General features: G+C 33.2%; 2 protein-coding genes across 8 annotated transcripts; one reads left to right on the forward strand and one right to left on the reverse strand.

Moving 5' to 3' along the window:
- Window positions 1–761: 761 nt before the first annotated feature.
- LOC117904318 (mitochondrial substrate carrier family protein E) lies at window positions 762–7,694 on the forward strand. Its single transcript, XM_034816865.1, has 9 exons — window positions 762–905; window positions 1,993–2,108; window positions 2,319–2,376; window positions 2,747–2,896; window positions 3,925–4,135; window positions 4,918–4,963; window positions 6,197–6,317; window positions 6,437–6,509; window positions 7,130–7,694. The coding sequence occupies exons 1-9, from the start codon at window positions 860–862 to the stop codon at window positions 7,362–7,364; spliced, it is 1,056 nt and encodes a 351-aa protein (XP_034672756.1). The 5' UTR covers window positions 762–859; the 3' UTR covers window positions 7,365–7,694.
- A 1,827-nt stretch (window positions 7,695–9,521) lies between these two features.
- LOC117904724 (histone deacetylase 5) lies at window positions 9,522–20,720 on the reverse strand. Of its 7 annotated transcripts, none has more exons than XM_034817479.1 (14): window positions 20,350–20,711; window positions 19,644–19,845; window positions 18,829–18,975; window positions 18,570–18,676; window positions 17,603–17,814; window positions 15,915–15,979; window positions 15,415–15,585; window positions 15,193–15,279; window positions 12,756–12,882; window positions 12,563–12,681; window positions 11,467–11,660; window positions 11,111–11,237; window positions 10,080–10,144; window positions 9,522–9,918 (listed from the first exon to the last, which is right to left on the reverse strand). In XM_034817479.1, the coding sequence occupies exons 1-14, from the start codon at window positions 20,511–20,513 to the stop codon at window positions 9,714–9,716; spliced, it is 1,992 nt and encodes a 663-aa protein (XP_034673370.1). In that variant the 5' UTR covers window positions 20,514–20,711; the 3' UTR covers window positions 9,522–9,713. The 7 variants fall into 7 exon arrangements, 5 of the variants coding, with proteins under 5 accessions (XP_034673370.1, XP_034673372.1, XP_034673373.1 ...); XM_034817481.1 differs by having other exon boundaries at window positions 12,756–12,879; window positions 20,350–20,709; XM_034817482.1 differs by having other exon boundaries at window positions 12,563–12,672; window positions 20,350–20,709.
- Between the last annotated feature and the right edge of the window lie 442 nt (window positions 20,721–21,162).

Here is a 21,162-nt window from a genome sequence, read left to right on the forward strand (position 1 = left end):
TGGACCAAATTAGGTGCCATATTCACTATTTTATTGTCACTATTTTGTTATTATTTTCCCTAATTTTAGTTTAATATTAAAATTTTATAAAAATAAATATAATAAAAAATTATTTTACTTAATATAAATTCATTGTGATTCATTTAAAGTTAAATAAGTTTTTCATTTTTCATTTTATTTTATTTTCACTTTCCCTTTTTCTTTGTTTTCCTTAGAAAAAAAAAATGTAACCATGATAATAATATTGTTTTATGGGGGAGTAACGTATTTTTTTTTAAATCTTAACATAAAAAATAATTTCAAAATTATTCCATTTTTCAATTTTAAATAGAATTATTAAAAAGATTTAGGAAAAAAAATATAGTTTTTGCATTTACCGGTAACTATATAAATATTAAATAATTTTAAAATATATAAATTTATAATTAATTTAAATTATATTTAAATTTTTATTTTTATTTTTCAAGTTGAAATCAAATATGAAAAAAATTATTTTTCTTAACTTTTTTTTTTTGTTAATATTTTTCGATAATCGAACATAGTTTTTTAAGGATTGTAAATTGAAAAATTATGTTGAATAATCTAAAATAAATAAATAAAACAAACAAAATAATGATATTTTTATTAGGCTAATTAATTTTAATTATTAATTCAATTGTATTTTAAAAAACAATAAATTCAATTTTTAGAATTATTTTCAGAAACACAAGACTAGCAACGAATTCATACTCAGCGACGTTATGGCTGGAAATTATATACCCATAAAAGGAGATTTGAATTGAAAAACCCCACTCCTTCCCACACTAAACCCTAATAAGAGAGCGCCCCAACGACCTTCTCTGTACAAGTCGAAGCTTCAATGTCTCACTCAGCCAACCCACCTTCCAATCCCAGTAACTTCTTTGGTATGCTTCTTTTTTTCTACTCTGTTTGTCCTTTTCAATATGGGCATTACCATTGTTTGGTCGCCAAGAAAACACAGGAAATGATAAGGAAAGATAAATTAATTTGAAATCTCGCATTTTCCCTTCTGCTGTTCATTTTCGTGGAAATGAAGAACCCACCTTAAGTCGAGTCAATAATTGCTAAAAGCTGGCTGAGCCATTGCTGTTGCTGCTGTTTTCATTTTTCTATTTCCTCGAGCCAATTTAATTTTGAAACGCGAGAGTTCACGTAATGTAGATTCTATTGCAGTTATGGACTGGTTTGATTCTGTTGTTGCTTTGGTATGGGAAATGAAAAGGGGTAATGCGGAGGAGGTGGTTGTGTCAGCATGCTTTAAGGTGGAGCATCGAAGAACTGTGTTGTTGTTTATTCAGTCATTTAGTCATGAATGTCCTAATACTAGTATATGCTCCAATTTATCATCTGGAAAAGTATAATGCCTAAAGGCCTTGTAACAAATTTTTGGCATGCCACAAGGGGTGGCAATTTGTGTTGGTGGGTCGTGTTAAACCTTAGGTATTCTACCACATAGATCAACTCAAACCCGACATGGATAATAATCGTGTCATAAACATAAACCCAAATACCACCTATATATTAAATAGGTAACACATCATGTAACCCATTTAGCCCATTTAATAACTTGGTCTTCCTATTTAATAATCAAGTTGAGGTAGATCTTGTATAAATCCATATGATTAATATTTCAACCAAGGGTTAAATAGTTTAAAATTATAATTAGATTAATCAATGGGTCAATTCAGGTTAAATTCATGTTATGCAAGTTGACCTAAAAACTACCTATTTATTAAATGGGTCATGTAGTTCGGCACAAATTTGATTCAAATCCAATTATACTTAACCTAAACCTACGAAAAACGTCTTGAGTTCGAGTCGTATTGGTGAATTGTATCAAACTTTGCCACCCCTACATGCCATTGTGTTGGTCGAAAGATTCATATAGAGAACCCATTGGGGAGTGTTCCATTTCTGTAGTTTATATGCAGTGGCAGATGTTTATGATTGATTTATACCTTGTATTTGCAGTATGGAGGGAATTTGTATGGGGAGCTATGGCTGGGGCTTTTGGGGAAGGAATGATGCATCCAATTGATACTGTGAAGACCCGAATTCAAAGTCAAGCTATTTTAAGGGGAGGCCAGGTATGTACCCTTGGGCACTTGGCATAATACAATGTACAAATGAAAATGTGAGAGCAATTCAGTACAGTTGCCTTGATATCTTGCATGTTTCACTTTAAAATTCTATGGGTGTTCAATCTTATTAAATACGTCTTGCTAAAGTTTTTGGTTGGGAGATTCATTGGTTCTTGATATTTTATAGTTTTTTGATATTTTGTTTTGCTGCCTTAGAACCAAAAAACTATAATTCAGATGGTGCATACAATCTGGGCTGCTGATGGGTTGAGAGGTACATTTTCTTTCATTTTTGTTAGTATTCGTTTCCTTTTCTTTTACATGTCAGTTTGAGTGAATATATGCATGTTCACTCATAAAAATTAAAAACATTTATTTATTGTTTTTTGATAGGCTATTAAAATAATTTCTTTATACTCTCATTTAATCTCAAACTTTTTTTTTGTCGGTGTGTATCTCTCAGTCGCATTGGGTTTATCTAACTGTTGAAGATAATGAGGATATGTGAAGTCATGTTTTTTCAATGTCAATGTACACTACATCCATGATGTGAAAATTGAACTGTGGAAGTTTTAATTTCTTCATCCGATGTCAGCATAGTCACCATTTCATATACTTGCTCTGAACTAATTTTTTGTTTATAGGATTTTATAGAGGTATAACTCCTGGGCTAACCGGTTCTCTTGCAACCGGAGCAACATATTTTGGTGTCATCGAGTCCACCAAAAAATGGATTGAAGAATCACATCCCAGCCTTGAGGGCCACTGGGCCCATTTCATTGCTGGAAGTGTTGGTAAGCTGTTCTGGTGATCCTTTATTATCATCTCACTTGAATCATGTCAGGACTGCATAAATTTCCTTTAGATGCTCCCTTTGTTGCAAATGACAAGATAAATGATCACAAAATGTATGTTATGTTGAATTTTGAGTGCATTCTGTGTAAAGTTCCACACTTCTGATACAAAGACATAAAATATAAACTCTAGTGTAGCTTGATGAGCCGGGTTTTTCTATTTTACAATTTGTCTATTATGGCAATATTATACATGTTTTTGAATGACATGAATGTATAGTTTTATTCACAAATGTCTTTGAGCAAATTCTAATTCCTGAGTCATTTATCTGAGATGATTCCTTTTCTCTCCTTACAATCATTATGCCTGAACAACTTCTAATGATGGGGACAACTTTGATGCCTGCCTCAAGTTGCAAGGAATTGATAGGGATATGTGGGAGGTTTCAAGTTCAAGTCCCAATAGGGCCAAAAAAAAATGTTGGCTTTATTATTGTAGGACATAAAAGCTACATGTATTGAGTGGGTTGGTTTTACCAACCAATATTGATGAATTTGAGTGATATTGATGTAATCAATAATATTCTTCTGGATTATTCCTATTTAAGATTACTTTCCTTCTCATTCTTGTCTTCACTGGTTTTACAGAAATTTATAATTGCCTCTTATTTGGTAGCTTATGGCATTCACTATCTATTATTTTTGATAGATTTAAATAAACCAGAACTTTTTTGCCTTTGTATGGATACCAGCTTTGAATCACAAGCTAGTTGAATCCTCCATGCACACTATTGATGCACGTAATATCAATATTTTAATCTTGTTGTGTGTTAAGACTTTGATGTCTGAAAACACCTTACAATTTATGCACATGAGCAGTGTGCAAGAGTTTGAAATTGGTCAAATCTATGCTATGCTGTTACAACATGGGTAAATATTTTAATTTAAATTAGTAATTTGAATGATTTTGGATTTATGATCTGTTGGCATACCTCAAAATCTTGTCTTCTCTTCTATATGCGTTACAGGAGACACACTTGGCTCTTTTGTATATGTTCCATGTGAAGTGATGAAGCAACGCATGCAGGTCCAAGGCACAAAGACAACTTGGAGTTCAGTTATCATAAATGGTACTGCCCATACAAGACCTGGTCCACAAATGTATGGTTATTATGCAGGAATGTTTCAGGCTGGCTGTTCAATATGGAAGGAGCAGGGCCTAAAAGGATTATATGCAGGGTACATCTTGAAATCAACCCTTTGCTGATTTTATAGACCATGGAATATAGTTATTTAACTTTGAATACTTCATGATGCATTGAGGACCTATGAATAAATATGATTGTTCCGAGGTCTGTAATATGGCGCCTAATGTCCTTTTTAAGGACAGTGGGCCTGTTCAGAAAAAGTGACAAGAAAGTCAGAAGAGCAAATTTGGTAGCTGTGTAAAGGAGCAAAAGGGAAAAAATATATGGCTAAGTGGGCAAAATGTTGCCCAAGAGTTCTTCTAGACTTATAGTACCTTTTATAGTAAGGTTATTGGAATCTGATTTTGCACTTTCAGGAATCCAATTTAGAGAATAAGTTATCTTCCTTGATGTTCTGATGGCTTCAGTATGCATTAGAAAGCCTGAGAATTACCCTTCCCTTTGGTGGAAAATAACCATGTTGAGTTCAGAGTGGACCTTTTGAATTGCAGATTCCTTGTTCTCCTTCCCTGTGAACCCCCCAAGTGATGATTGACTTATGGGGCTCTCTATTCCATTCCACCCACTTAATAGGTATGGAATGGTATGTTGCCTGAACAAACTACTTAGATGGAAGAAATTTTCCAGATATTTCATGTAAATGTGTCTAGGAAATTGGAAGCTTGTGACTTACGCAATTAGTTTTGTCATGATGCCAAAACTATCCAATTGGAACTGTTGCCCACCAATACATTGCATTCATACAAATTGTGTCTTCTAGATCCATATCATATTTTCTTTATTTCTAAGTTTCTTTTTTGGTCATTTTGGCAGATATTGGTCTACACTTGCCAGGGATGTGCCATTTTCTGGGCTCATGGTATATCAATTTACTAGAGAGTTTACTGTTTCCATATTTTGTTGCTTTATTTATTTATAAATTTACTTGCATTTTAGAAGTGAAAAAGGTATCTGAGATTCTGCACTAGTTGATACTTGATAGGTTGGAAAAATACTGTAAATGACTTTAGCCAATGAATTGATTTTAGTAGTCTTTTGTAAATAGCATTTCTAATGACACATCAAGAATGTTGGAGTTATGAGGCTGTTGGTGGCATGGGCTACTGCCAGCTCTCTGGAATAATGTTCCTGTTTGTTTTACAATGTTAAGATACATTTTTCAAGATGAGATGATCTGAACTGAACAGTTAATGTTCTTAAAGTGAATTCCCTTGGTTGAAACCCTAGCTTCTGGTGCTCCTTTCTGAATCTTACATCCAAGATTTGAGAAAGTCTGCAAGTTATAACCCTTGTCAGAAAGTATTTGTAGCTTGAGTTTATGCATGGCAGGAAAAGAAAAGGGTGAAGCTGCTGGTGGTTCTGGAAGATTTCCTAGTTTGCCAGCTTATTTCTTTGGGAATCTTGCAGTGGAAGGAAAATAGATTAATTTCTAGCAATTTGTGTCCATTATGTTTTCAGGTCCTTGCTTATTAGCAGTATTGTTGAGCAATTAGCGTTCAATTTCCAAAACCACAATGTTTGAAATAAATATTTGAAATGTTATCCCATATAACATTAAGCACTTCAACTAGAGTTCCTTTGCATCCCAAGAACAAAAGAAGAAAAAAATTGAGGAGCAAGGCATTTCAAATTCAATAAAAAATTTATGATTTTTCTTTTAATGTTGAGTTTGTTTGCTGAACCAATCACATCTGCTTGAATTCTTGGAGCAGAGATTTTCATGTCAATCAGAGAACGTGTGATGCGGACTGGGCTTCTACCATGCCTTCCCACCACAACACCCAATAGAATCAACCATTTTCCTTTCTTCCTTTTTTAAATTTTCTTCTTGTCATACAGATATTCCTTTTAAATGAAGAAGATTCACCTAGCTTGTGTTTTTGTCATTGGTATATCATAGGGCAGTTAATTGCTTGTCTCCATGTCAGCTCCAGTTCACCATTCTTTTCCTTGACAGCCTCATCATTTTATCCTTATACATGTGCATGTTATTTGAGTTCTGAATTATCATCGTTTTTTCGAATGCTAATATTGGATTTAAGTCTTTGTTACATTATTTTGTTTCACATGTTTTTTTTGGTTTACTTTTCAGGTAACTTCTTATGAAGCTCTAAAAGATTTAGCAGAGCATGGGAAGCAAAAATGGATACCCAATTCAGATTATAATGTGAATAGTTCTGTTGAGGGACTCGTGTTGGGAGGATTAGCTGGTGGTATGTGGTCTGCTTGGTGCCATTTTTTTGGCAATGGCTTCCCTTGTTTCTCCATCTTAGAAGGATATATTCAAAAGACGATGCCAAAAAACTAATTAATAGTACTCTAAATCATACAGGTTTTAGTGCATATCTAACCACTCCTTTGGATGTCATCAAGACAAGATTGCAAGTGCAGGGATCAAATTCAAGGTATTGTTCTTTTTTATGAGGTAGAAATATCTTGTGTGGGACTTGTCTGTCTTTGTCTCTCTTTCCTCGACACACACCTTCATTCAAAGGCTATTTTTAGTGCTGTGTCAATTCTCTCTTTCTCTCTCAACACACACACATGCACCTCTTCATTCAAAGGCCATTTTAGGCGCTGTGTCAGTTCTCTAAGGATGTAACCACCCTCACCCTCTTCCTTTCTTCATCAGCAAGGAAATTAGTACTTCATTTTGAGGGATTGAAAATATGAATCTCAATTGTGTTGTCTTTTAGCTTAATCCGTGTCTCAAACTACAAAGCAACTAGAACTTCACAAGTTCAATAAAGATGGAGAAAGTGTCTTTTGTAGAGTGAGGTACCCTTGTAATCAGCAGGATTCAAAATGATACTGAATTTTAATTTTAGCATATCCCATTTTCCTTTGGATTTTTTTTTCTTCTTCCAAATCAATCAATGACATTACCTTCTGATATAAAGCAGAAATAGAAGTAAGACTAAATATGATTTCTGTAGCATTGTTTTCCACTCGTAGCGAGATACTTCGATGGTTTTTTTTATTTATTTGCTTAATGGCTTTACTTTCTTATGTTGTGCCTCCTTAGCTACAATGGCTGGTTGGACGCAATTCACAGGATATGGATGACCGAAGGTGTCAAAGGAATGTTCAGAGGGAGCATTCCCAGGATTGTATGGTATATTCCAGCCTCTGCTCTTACATTCATGGCCGTGGAGTTCCTTAGAGACCATTTCAATGGAGGACTCAACAACAATAACATGCGGGAAGTTTCAAGCTTGTCTATAGACAAAAAGGGATCTTCTCTACAAGAGGTGGCTTAGAACCTGCTATCAACTCTAATCCATTTCCCGTCCATTTTTATAAGAGATGGGCATAACATCATATCTAAATCGACAGATTACACAGATACACCCAATTGTTTTTTTCTCAAGAGGAATCCAAACCATGAACATGGAAACAACACTAGAGATTGATATATTGATATGTTGGAAGAAAATGTGATCTTCCATGAGGGAAAATGTAAAGGGGATGGTTAGTACAATTGTACCATCTTCATTTTTCTGTACTGTGAACATATTCCCATATTGGGTACCAAAATTTTCTGTCCTTGAGCTTCAATGAGGAACAATCTACGATAATTTCTACTGTGATTGCTTAATCAAGGATGGGGAGAATCAACCACAGATGTGCTGGGTTCATGGATATTGTGAGTATCTTATATTCAAGTATTCAAGTTTGAGAAAACTTGATTTTTTTTTTTTAAATAGAAAATATAAATATTTCTTTAAGTTTATATCACAATTTACAATGATTTTTAATTATCTTGTAATATTAATAAGTGAGACTCACTGTAAAGTCAAGGTTAATCCATTCTTAATAATAAACTCAAGATGGGATCGGATTGGGTGTTGAATAAATTATAAAGTTATGTTTGATTTTCGGAAATTTTGAGGGAAAGAAAATAAAAGGAAAAAAAAATTTTAAATTAATAAATTATTTTTATACACTTAAATTCCTTTTACTTATTTTCATCTATAATATAAGGATTAAATAATTTTAAAATGTATAAAATTCTAACTAATTTTAATTATATTTGATTTTTTTTTTTTTGTATTTTTCATAATGAAACCAAATATGAAAAAAAAAAATAAATCATTTTTTTAATATTTTTTTTATTTTCTTTGTACTTTCCAAGAATCAATCCTAGTCTAAATTTTAATTTTTGATAAAAAAAAATATGATAAATGATAACTTACTACTCTAAAATTAAATAGAGAGGTGAAAAGAGATGCACACATAATTTTTATAGTGGTTCAAAGATCGATTTCTCCACTCCTTTTATTTGTTTCCTAGACTATTCCATTAATTCAAGGAATTTCTCAATCAAAGTCCTCTAATTTTTGCATACTCGAATTCATTTACCTTTAAAAACCTCAAGTCGTTCTCCCACACTCAAACAATCACTAGAAAAATAAAAAATTATCAATGCTTGGTTTTGAATGGAATATGAGACAAAGGATATTTAAATTCAAGGTGCATTAATAGAATTTCATAAGTTTCATTGTAAGGGGGTATTTGATAAAATTTAATATTTATTATTTAATAACTTAAGTTGATTTTAAATTAAATTATACTTAAATTGTTAATTTAAAACTTATTATTTAATTATTACTTTAAGTGTTAAGATTGTTTGATAAATTAAATTAATATTTATTCTAAATCGTCAAATTGATTTATCTTTATTATCTCAAATTATAACAGGACAAAGAAGGTCGAGTAACAATAAAAGTTGTGGAATAAAAAAAAAATCATGGATATAATTAAGACAAATAAAGATAAAAAGGTAAAATAAATATATAGACTTAAGGATCAATTAATTATTTTTACTTATCACTTAAAATCATTTTTATCATATTATTAAATTATTTTACCACACTTAATTTACTTAATACTTAAATCAAGTTATCAAATCACTTTAAGTTATTTAATTGATTTACCAAACACCCACCCACTGAATGTACTCAAAAAATAAAATAAAAGGCTCAATTTCAATCAATAGGAATAATACTCCATCAATGCAACTTCCTAAATGAATTTCAAAACTTTAAATAGATGTTTAAGCTGAAACTAGCTATTAGACACAAGTTATAGCTTAACCGATCAACAACAAACCACTCTATTAGCCATTGGGGTTTTGCAGGTGACCATTGTTGGCAAAGCATCGACTGGTTGGGCAGTTGGTCGATTAGTGTCTCGATTGGTTGTGTGCTACCGGTATATTATGCTGTCAAGCTACCTTCATTTCCCCTTACAAACATATAGGTAAGATGGTCTCATTCCCAAAATTTTTTGTTTTGTTATTTTTATGTTGCAAATTTGAGAGCCACTTCACCCAATTCTAAGATTTTGGAACATTGTTTAACAGGAATTGAATTTTGACATGAAACTTGGGTTAACAAGGATTAATTTGATAAAAATAAAATAAAATACAAGTAATTCATGATTATAAGCAAATTAGAATAATATTAACTGCATCATCATATTGTACAGAGAATTTACTAAAGGGGAGCATATCATAATTTTAATACTATCACAGCAAGCACATCATAATTTTAATACTATCAAAGGGTTTTACCCATATTTGCAAGCTGATTTCCTTCAAATGGTCTTCAGGAAACAAAGCAGGCGAAGGGTTTAGGGGTGGAAATCACAAATGGCTTTGTAGAAGCTTCCTGAATGTAAGCAATGGCTTCTTCTTCTGAGAGCTGTTTTCCTTCTGTCAGGCCTCTTATTATGGTGTTGGCATATTCTTTGCTTGGAGCACTCATGGGAAGGGCTCCCGATTTGAAGGCCTCAACATCTGAAAGTGGGCATCTGAACCACAATTTAAAAGAACAAAAAGGGGTAAGTACATTTCTTTTTGTACCAACCATTACAAATGCTATAACTATCTTTAGAGGGAAAAATTAAGATAAAAATAAAAAGACAACCGAAGGAGAATTCAAGAGGAAGAAACATTATGCATTTATGCTTACGTGAGAGTCAGAATTGGAATATCACACTCCTTTCCCAAATAAAGGACGTTACGATACCAGCCCGACTGCATAAAAACCAAGAAGCTTTGAGATGGAGCAAGGATACACACAAAGCAAAGCTAAAAATATATATATTTTTAATTAGAATAAAAAAAAATATGTAAATATAAAGAAAGATGAGAAATCCTTTCTCCAAACACAACCACCACATAACTTGGGCTAAAAAACAATAATAGATAAATGATAATTGATTCAACAGAGATTGTTGCCACCTAATATAAATTAACTTCTGCAATGGTTCAGTGTGTTTTTTTGGCCAAGAATACAATAAATAAGGCACAATCCTGATGATTTCCACATAGATCTTGGTAGATAAAATGAGTGGTCCATAATTTCACTCTTTTGCCAGCTTCAGGTAACTATTATGATGGGAGAAATATAATTAGTTAAACAGAGCATTAAAAGTTGGAAAATGCGTAAAAATAAGAAGAAAAAAAAAGTCTCAGAATGTGTAAATGGTTCGATTTAACAACTCTCAATTGTTGGTGGTTATTGACAGTCACGGAAGCAGGACGATATTTGAGAATAAACTGAGATGGACAATAATTCTATGCTTTTTAGAAATTAAGCAGACATGTTTCCAGGTTCTGGGATGCAGTTTGTAGATAAAGCAAAGTCCAGAAAAAGAAAAAGAAATCTAATTCCATTTTTCTTGACAAGGAAAGCTCTCAAAAGGCCAACCAAAAGGTGCCCAATCCAATTGAAGCAACAAATGTCTAGCCATAATATCATTAATCTATTAAAAGATATTAATATTAATTGAATGACAGAGGTAAAAGAGGTTGGGGGGATTTAACAACCATCTACAATATAAACAATGATATTTTCTGAGCTTAAAATTCTGACATGAGAGGCTCAGATGTCTGCATGGACTTTTCAAATTAGGTGATAGTTCAAACACAAATATGCTAATTGCAACCTAAACAAAGTGGGCTTCACAAAGACGTAGTTCATGCAACCTGTGGACATACCTTGAACTCCACAGAGATGGACTGTTTGTCAGCAATAGAGTTTAAAGCCACTAAATCAAACAAAGGAGAACTGATGTCATAACTTGAAGCATTCTCCTGAAGCAGAACATCGTTGAACTGTTCAAGACTGAGTAAAATCAAGAATTGTAAATCAACTCAGTGGATGAAACAAGCAAGAAGTCTATTCATCTTAGAAGTACCAGCATCCCATTAAAATATTTGAATCTTTAAGAAATTATCTGAGGAATAAAAATATTCCAAGTAAGGACTAGTCCCATAGAGACTCGGATTACTTATCCTAAGATAAAAAGAAGCAATTACAATAGCAGGGGAGATGGAGCTCAAGAAATACATACGTAATTCTATATAGGCAAATGTAAGCTCTGTCCTGCTTGTTTTCTTCAGGATTAAGGAAAGCAACCCCTCCAGGACCCCATATGCTGGAATGATCACGACCAAAGAATAAACGATGAGGGACAGTCTTCCACATAATCTCTTTTGGTGGGTTTCTATCCACTGAACCGGAACATCGCTTTTCCATACCTTCCAACTAGAAGTTATTTCACAAATGTTAAAGGAGGAAACATAAAAATGAAAAAAAAAAACTGATTTGCAGTATGTTTAAGGCCATGCACAGCTAGCAGTACCCAGGCTACACAAATGGTCAAAGACATAACAAATTTTGCTCCAGTTTGGTAGCATGTGCATCAAGGCAGTGCTCAGCCATAGTCCTCTTGGAAGGAAATTTGAAAAGTTGCACCTTTTGCAACAAGTGATCAAGAGGAAGATCCATTTCCATGTTTCTTGAGGTAAACAATAAAAGGTAACCCAAAATGACATTAGGAGGAGAAGCAAGGTACGTTTCTTCTTATCATGTTTTCTCTTGTTTTTCGCTCTATTTTATTTTATTTTGTAATTTTCATTTTTTTTCCTTTGATTTACTTCATTCTTTGGCATAAAGTAAGCTTATTATTGTAAGTGATTCTTGTATTTCGTAGGATAAGGATGACTGCTCAAAATTGATATCTCAAGGCAAAACAAAAAACAATAAATGCCATTCAAATGTTTGACAATCTTTGAAGCTACACAATCAATTACCTCTATGGATCTTGGAAAGTTCAAGGAAAAGTACAAGGAACAGAAAATAGACAGAAAAAAAAAAAAGGAACACAATAAGTAAATTTAAACTTCATAGATTTTTTTGCTTGTTTCTCCAAATTTATTAATCTTCTTTTCTTTACTATATAAAGAATAAAAAAGCCTGAAAAAGTAAAATTTCTAAATAATTTTCATTACATTTATTTTCCACAGTAAACCAAAGAAAATATTTTAAATTCTTTCCTACATTTTTTTTCTTTCCCTACCAATTTACATGATCCAAACAAAGCCCCAAGATCTGTTTCAGGATTTAAGTAATTTAGGGACATTTTTGTGGAGTAAGTAAAACCTTACCTGTCCACCTTCAATGTAGCACAGAAATCTTGATTTCCACATATTCGATCCAAAAGAGGCATACCAAACATCAATTTTTGACAACTCTGATCTCCAGGTGGCCACCAGATCTGTGTCCACTTTCAAGCCCCTCACATAAGAAAAATAAAAAGGAAAAGAATTTTCAGATGAGGCATTTAAGATATCTCTTTACCATGACTATCTTCATCAACTTTCAGTTTTGAAAGGCCATCCTGAACAACTGCCTCAAGATTTTCTGCTCCAATATGCAGATCTATGTCACTTTCATCTTCAGAATCAGAGCTTGCGACCAGAAGCTGCTGGAAGATCAACATAAGCATCTTATAGGCCGCACATATAGCATTAAGCACTGAAAAATAAGAGTTGCCAGAGGAAAAAGAACAAAAGACGTCTAACAGCAAAAAGGTCAAAAACTCATTTATTTCCCGATGCTAAATGTGGACATTCATCACTTCAGTTTACTTTCTTGGTTTCTTGTTATACTTTCATTTTTATTGGAAAAGGATAAAGAATGCCAAAACGCCCATCCACACAGGATGTATACAATCAAAGGCAGGAATAAAAAAAATAATAGAGAAAAAAATGAAAAAGGATTAATCAATCCCCACCCACAAAATGGAACATTAAACATTGGTGGATTCTAAAATTTCATACTAACTGAACACCTTTTCATTTGGACTAATGTCAACCTTGGTGCAGCACATGCCATATTGGGGTCCTAACTCATCAATGCTATTGCCAAACCCTCTTGATTCACAAGGCTGCAAACAAACCCAGTACTAACTTTGAGCTTTTGACCAAGTTAGCTGGCAATCGCCAGCCCTCTATACAAGACCTAAAAGGGCCATGATGGAATGGAATCAACTTATGGGGAATCCTAAACCCACTTTTGAAATCTTCTATGATTGCTGAGTTTTCAACTTAAGGTTTCAAGCCTGGATCTACTAGGAGGCTATTAAGAACCTCTTCTCTTCCCTCAGCTTGGCCAGTTGCTTGAAAATCCCGATTATTCCACTTCCTGGTGTTGGCAATCCATACCAATCAATAGGATCATGTTCTTACCAGGACCTTTTGCCTTAATTTTTTCATCATGCAGGAGTTAGAATTCATTCCGGTTTATCTATTTCTTTCTGTACATGTGGGAGGAAAGAAACATCTGTGTTCAGCTACAAAGTTTATTTTGAACACCACAGGAGGTTCCAACTTTCTCTTACTGGGAGTTCTGGATATAAGTTTATATGGTTCGAATGAACCAACATTCAATTTTGAAACATTAGCCAATCAACCGTATCCCGTGGCGTTGAGAGTGACATTCCATATTGAAATTGATATCTTATTGCTTTTGCAGTCAAATCAGTAATTACACCCCTAAAAACATGGTTCCAAACACCCATGCACATGATGGTACTTGTATGCTTCTAGCCAGAATCTTATGGAAGGTGCTAGTGATTTGACGCACATGAGGGCTGGTGTTAGAGGACTCTGGCAAGACAAACCACCACCGCCCATCTCCAATTATGCTGAGATTTTAGTTACCCTAGTCCCAATCTTAACATCTCTTCACCAGATCAAAAAGCAAAGTTTCATTGCTCTTCTGTTCTTCCCACAGATTTGACACACTATACCTGGAACATACCAACTGCGCTGCCCCCCCACCCCCAAATTAGTGTGGCTAACCTGCTCCACCTAATAAACTAACACAAATGAGTAAAAAATTTGAACACTAATTTCATTGTCATTGACTTATGTCTTCAATTTAATGCTTCTTTCACTAAAATATTTGTATAAATTATCTGATCCAAAAAAATATATAATAACAATATTTGTATAATTCCCTTGACAACAATGGGGATGCCTATGGTTCACTATTTCAGGGACATGGATCAAGATAAAATGTTCAACAATTTCAGTGACAACTCTAAGGATACCTTCATAAATAAGTAAAAGGAAAATCAGAGAAAAGAGAAAGGAGCTGAGTAAGTGGTGGTGTAGCACTAAGATGTTTTTCCTTTTTTGGCATGTTCACATATGATTAGATGTTTAAGAGAAAGGAAATGAGAAGCTGGTGTTGTTGGACTAAGATGATTTTTAATTTTTTGTGTTAAAAAGGCATGTCCACTTATGATAGATGTTTAAGGTGGTTTTGTATAAATTGTTATTAGTATTGATATACTGCTTCTGTTGCAGTAACCTCCTTTAACAAGCTTTTTTTTTCTTTTTCGGAAGACGAGGAGTGGGGTTTCCTCCAAACTTTTCCATCGCTTTTTACCTTAATAAGATGTTCTCAATCAAAACAAAATCTAAAAAAATACAACACTTTCCTAAGAGGTAACATGAGCATTGCACTGGCTTTGTTAATCTCATGAACACATACTCTTTCTTTAGCAACCATAGAATTTTTATTTTATTTTTTTATCAGAGCCATAGAATAAATATAACTAATGAATTGTCGCAGATTCTACAACCTCAGATATTTAGGTTACTCAAATGAGACTTACTAACCGAAAACTATCCTTAGGATATAAAAGTTTTATTAACTGTATCAGCCCATGAATCTTAGGTACAGACATGATTGTACACTTAGAATAAAATGAGTAAAGAAGCATCACCTGAAGTGGAGATGCTTTACAACTGGTTAGCTTCTTTGGTAATTCATCTGCAAGAGTTGGCCAGAATGCACTCAATTCTTGGCGAACCTGAAACAAAGAATATTAATGAATTAGCCAAACAAGAAGCAGGTAGTGCCATGATAATACAGAGGTAATTGTAAAGAGATCCAAGAGGCGAAATGGACAACCTGAAGTAAAAGATACTGAGAAATGTAAACTTACTGCTTGTATTACACGCCATGTTGACTCGAATGGATAGGCCTCTGAAGATCCAGCAATAGGCTTGTCTTCTAGCAAAACCTCAACACATGCAAGAACTGAATTTGCTAAAGAGACAAGATTGTATCCACCTTCTAATGCCATTATAATCTTTCCTTCAGCAAACTCCATCAGCTGATAAAAATAAATAAAGGAACAATAAAAATGAAATTGTTAGAGCAAATGCACATAAAGTACTTGTAGACGCCACTTTAAAGAGAATTCAGAGATGGAATTTACTGAAAACTAAATTGAGAGGATAAACACCAACTGTAATTCCAGCTAGAGAAAAAAGAGGCAAAAGCAAATCCAACATCAAGGTAATAGAAATATTGTCATGTCATCCATGTCATCAATTCTTTTTACCCTAATAATGCAAGCAACTTCATTATACCATTTGTGCAAATAACAAAGAAAATACACATACCAAAAAAATAAAAATAAAAAATCATTTCAAAACTAACCTTTTTCAACATAACAGAATATCCATATGGTGTGACATGACACCCCCCCAAGGGATCACCAATTGCTGCATTATATTGAGAAAGATTAAAATACAAAATAGAAAATGAACCAAAACAGAAATAACCAGCACTCATCAACTAATTGAAGCTCTATCAATTATCAATGTATAACAAAGCCAAGGAAGAGAAAAAATTTTTATTGCAGATATCCATACAGAAATATTAAATCTTTGAAAGAGTACTATGCAAATTACAAGATAAAATGATGACGTATCTTAATGCCTCCCAAAAAATTTAAAAAAGAAACGCATCCTTTAAGTTTTCCATTAGATCACACTAAAACCTGGTCTCTGAGGAGCCTTTCTCCATTCCTACTTAGCTGATTTAGAACTCTAGAGTGCTCTCTAAGTTTGGTTTTTGCATGGGAGGCCGTTTGGGAGAAAATCTTGACTTTAGACCAGCTTATAAAATAGAAGACAAGCTTGGTCAATAAGTTTTATCTTTGCAAAGATGATATGGAATCTGCAATACACATCATCATTCATTGCAAATGGACCTATGGATTGCAGTCTTCAGTCTTCTCTCTTTTTGGTGTTTTAGGTGTTTCCTCATTTAATTAAAGAAGCCATTCTCAGCTGGAACAGCTCTTTTGTTGGAAACAATTGGGAGAATGTCTGGAGGATGATCCCATTAAGCATGTTTTGGATCACTTGGAAGTTGGAAAGAGCATAATACAAAAATATCCCAAGGAGTGTAGCAATCTTGCATGGAGCTGAAAAATTCAGTTCTAAAGTCTTTTATCTTTTTTGTCAAGCAGGGACTTGGGCTCCCATAAGATGTCTTTTTTGGATTTTGTGGATAATATGGGGATTGATTAGCTTAGCTTTGGTGTTTGTTAGTGTCTTTGTGCACTGTTTAAATACATCATGTGCCGCCCTTGGGTTGCATCCTCTTTTTTTGATAGGCACCCCTTAAAGCCTTCTATTTGTTTGCCTCCCCCCCCACCCACTAAAATGTGTATACATAAATTTAACGTAATTTTGTCATCTCTTTACACTCAATCATTATGACTAAGATCTATACTTGTATATCTTGATGTTACTTTGTGATCTTAATTATTAATGATTGGTTGTTTTATGAATCACAGCAATACTAAACTTGCCCTTTGACATGAATTAATTTTGAATATTATTTTTCAAGGTTTTTTACAACAATTTAAAAACTGCATTTCTTGTAATAACTAATTGGCATCATATATTTGCTAAATATAGACAAAGAATGGCATGAATTTTCATGTTTGATTTCAGCTTTTCTGCAACATCCCAACCCACACCCAACCTCCACGCCATAAATATCATTCTTTATTGAAGAAGTTTATTTTATAAATCTTGATCTATATTATCATCGTGCACAATAAAATGCTTGGAATTGTTTGTTACTTGAATAATTTAACAGTAAGAATGGAACAGATACCATGTATAACTAGAAACTAGTTTTATACGTAAGAACACCAAGTAACTAGGCTACCATTTGGGTTATCAAATAGGCATTCAAACAATTATGCATAGATGGATATAACTCAAATGAAACATCTAATAAAGATACTAACAAAGCTTGTGAAGTAGGGGGGGAAGGAAAAGGGAAGATAATTGACAAATCTCCAAGAGATAAGGTTACAACCACTAAACCTGCATCAAATCCTGCAGAGATTATAACAATGTCTGGATTAAAATCCTTGGCAACAGGAATTAATATATGGTCCCAAACGGCAAGATAATCAGCATCACCACATCGTCCATTCTCCCAAGGAACATTTATATTGTATCCAGCACCTGGTCCTTCTCCAGTCATATAATAAAAACCATCATCGTTTGCGGGATAAAAACTCCCAAACTCATGCCTACAGAAGAGGACAACCCATGCAATCACTATAACTAGGGGTCAATTTTGAATCTTGAATATTCAGAACAACAAAAACCAATCAAGCTAAAAGCTAAAAACAGTTAGATCACCAAATAGATTGTTGACAAGCAACAAAAAATTATAATTGATACGCTAATAATTAATATTTTACAAACTAACATTTCCAATAATTAATAATATTTTGGGAAATAAACTTGGTTCTACGGTAGAAAATTAATAAAGTTATTACCTAATAATCAATAATGTTTTGGAAAGATTCCTTTATATTATCGATGATTAGAATATAAATGTATACACCCACTCATGCACACAAAAATAAACATTATTATTGTCAGAATAAATAATATCTTCAGACATGACATGTCTTAATCAAAACCAACTGCCACCGACTTATAACTTCTTTTTTCGTTTGTTCTCGTGATTACATTACAGTTTTTTTGTAAACAAACTCCTTGTTTGGGCAATAATTTGTATACTTGTATGGAACTATTTTTTCGATGAAAGTCATAAGAAAATTGATATTTTAACAATTCAATTAATAAAGTTTAGTGTCTCCCATGATCATTAACTATATCCATGTCAATTGTAAATAGCAAAAATATGTTTCATGCATATTAAACCAACTATTATCCAGGAGTATTTGTGAATATTAGGCAATGTAACACTGACATCAGAAGTAAATGAGATCAATCAGGAGGAAAAAAAGAACTTAGTAATTCAACTTTCTATTACCTATGAACAGAAAAAAATAGAACTCGAGGATCCTTCCAGAACATCTTTTGAGTGCCATTACCATGATGAACATCCCAATCAACAATCAGGATTTTTTTAATGTCCGGCTGCAACATAAAAAGAGTTCACTAAAGGTAGAAAATGAAGCTTCAATTCAAACTGCATATTTCTAGGTTTAGAAACAAGGAATGCAGAATACCATGACCATTCAAGAAGCTAAAATAGAGATTTTAGTTGCTGAATAACTAAAATATCTTACTCTTTCATTCAAGAGAAAACTTGTTGCAATAGCCACATTGTTGTATAGACAAAATCCCATTGGCTCATTTTGCTCTGCATGATGTCCAGGAGGCCTAACAATGGCAAAAGCAGAACTCAACTCCCCTTTGGCGACCCTCTCAGCAACCTAATTCAGAAAAATAATTAAAATTAAGCTTTGAAAATCAAACCAAAAGGTACACAAATTCAATGGCATGATTAAGTGGAGCATGCCTTTTCATCCATGGTTTTGAAATTCATTTTAGTGCAGGGATAACTAGAGCAACTCAAACTCAACCTTTTAAAAACTTTCTAGAGCATGCTTTGAAACATTCGGCTATGTAAAGTTTTCCTCTTCAAAAAATAGCATCTAGTAAAAAATTTTACAGTTTCAGAGACTGAGACTAAAATTTTCGAAACTTAAAAGGAAAAAGAATGCCAGCTGAAATGCACTTAAATAATTTCAAAAATAAGAGTTTGAGCTACAAACAAATCCACTTTGAACTTTTCACATTTCACATTTAACTATATGTTTATCATAATCATGTCATTTAAGGGCAAGAAAATGTGATACAAAAATTCAACAGAAGAGCCCATTGTAGTCCATTTGCATAAGGCCATTTTTGTCCCCATATTTTAGCTTGTGATATAGAAAATTAAATAATCATTAACAATATTCATCATAATTAACTTGTAGGAAGATTAATCTATCACATTCTTAATAAAATATAGGCATGTGTGAACATTTCTTTCTCTTCCTTGAAAAAGAAAAACCCTAAACATTCAAATATATAAAGCATGCCTAAGAATTATTACCTCAATCACAGAGCCAGCAGCAAGATAAGCAGCCTCCGATGAGCCTTCATTCATATAGATGGAATTAAACTTTGACGCAATCCTATTTCTTCTTGAATCAAATTGTTTGGAGCTAATATTTTTAATCAAATTGACATGATTATTGCTGTGAACTGATAGTATATGTTTATCTTCTGCTTCTTTAGCATTGAAAACCACACATCTGAAAGAAAAGAAGAGCACATTTAAAAACAACATTCAACCAAGTCAATACCTTCCGGCTTCAGCCAAAATTCATATTAGATGAAGATTATTTGAGTTACCATCATGTTACCCAATACAGCATGAAAGCAATTTGACATATAAAGAGAAAAAAAATGGAAAGTGAAAGTGGAAAAGGGAAACCCAAGAAGCACAATCCGGGAGAAATTTTCGGCGCATCCAAAATAAAACTAAATTCCCATTTTCCAGTCCAATTAGCAGAAAAATTCAAATCTGAATTACTACACATGGGACTTAGTAATACCCCAAATGGTCAAATGCTTTTATCAATCACCACATAATTTTTTTAAAGAAATGACATTAAACAGAAAATAGCATATTTAATTTTCTGTGAGTGGAATCAAATCCAAACCTGGTCAAATCATCTTCCTTAACTAATCTACTTTCTTGCAATCAAAGATAACGTAAAAAAGAACAAATAGTCGAGGAGAAGAGCAGCGGAAACCTCTGAGGAATTCCAGCGCTTTCGAGCTTCTTCCAGATGGCCCTAATCCGATCGGGATTCTCGGGGTGAGGATCACCATCTGCTGTGGCATGCTTACACATACGATCATCGTAGACGAGGCCCACGCGTCGCCGACGATCGCCTTTCTCGGAATTCACCTCCATGCCCTAGCTCTGAGTAACTGAGGCTCCAAGTCCAAGATGAGTGGAGAGAAACAGGATAGAAAGAGAGAAGTCAAAAAGAAAATTTGGGAAAATGATTTGATTTGGAGGGAAGATGATTTGATGCGAACGGAGAGTTATGAATTATGATAAGAGAAGTTATTCTGAGCATCCTAGCCTACCAGATTAGGTTGTGATGTGGTCTGATCACATCTGATGTACGCCTCCTGATCACCAGGAAAAGGGTTTAAGGCAACAAGCCTTAAAATTCCCGGCAACGTACTTCATTACCTCCTGCCATGGTTTTTGAAAATTTTGTGGGAAATTTATGAAAAAAAAAAAAGATAAATAAATAATTTAAAAGTAAATAAAATTTTTATTTATTTTTTATATACAAATTAAATAATTTAAAATTGTATAAACTTTTAATTAATTTTAACTATAATTATTTTTTTATTTTTCCAATAAAATCAAATATAACATAATTATTTTTTTAAGATGAAAGGTTATGTTTAGGTTATGTTTGATAATTACTTTTTAAAACAATTTTAAAAAATAATTTTTAAAAACAATTTTTTAAATTCATTTTTTTGATGTTTTGTAAAACAAAAATTTGTTTAGGAACTTAAAACATTTTTAAATGTATTTTAAA

The sequence above is a fragment of the Vitis riparia genome, chromosome 17 (assembly GCF_004353265.1).
Source record: "Vitis riparia cultivar Riparia Gloire de Montpellier isolate 1030 chromosome 17, EGFV_Vit.rip_1.0, whole genome shotgun sequence".
Taxonomy (NCBI): domain Eukaryota; kingdom Viridiplantae; phylum Streptophyta; class Magnoliopsida; order Vitales; family Vitaceae; genus Vitis; species Vitis riparia.

Coding starts and splice junctions, on each gene's coding strand:
- LOC117904724 (XM_034817479.1), bottom strand. CDS start 20,513: ATGGAGGTGAATTCCGAGAAAGGCGATCGTCGGCGACGCGTGGGCCTC. Junction 12,682..12,755: donor AGTTGATGAAGATAGTCATG/GTAAAGAGATAT, acceptor GGGGCTTGAAAG/TGGACACAGATCTGGTGGCC. Junction 11,661..12,562: donor GCTACATTGAAGGTGGACAG/GTAAGGTTTTAC, acceptor AATAACTTCTAG/TTGGAAGGTATGGAAAAGCG.
- LOC117904318 (XM_034816865.1), top strand. CDS start 860: ATGTCTCACTCAGCCAACCCACCTTCCAATCCCAGTAACTTCTTTG. Junction 906..1,992: donor CAATCCCAGTAACTTCTTTG/GTATGCTTCTTT, acceptor TTGTATTTGCAG/TATGGAGGGAATTTGTATGG. Junction 6,318..6,436: donor GTTGGGAGGATTAGCTGGTG/GTATGTGGTCTG, acceptor TAAATCATACAG/GTTTTAGTGCATATCTAACC.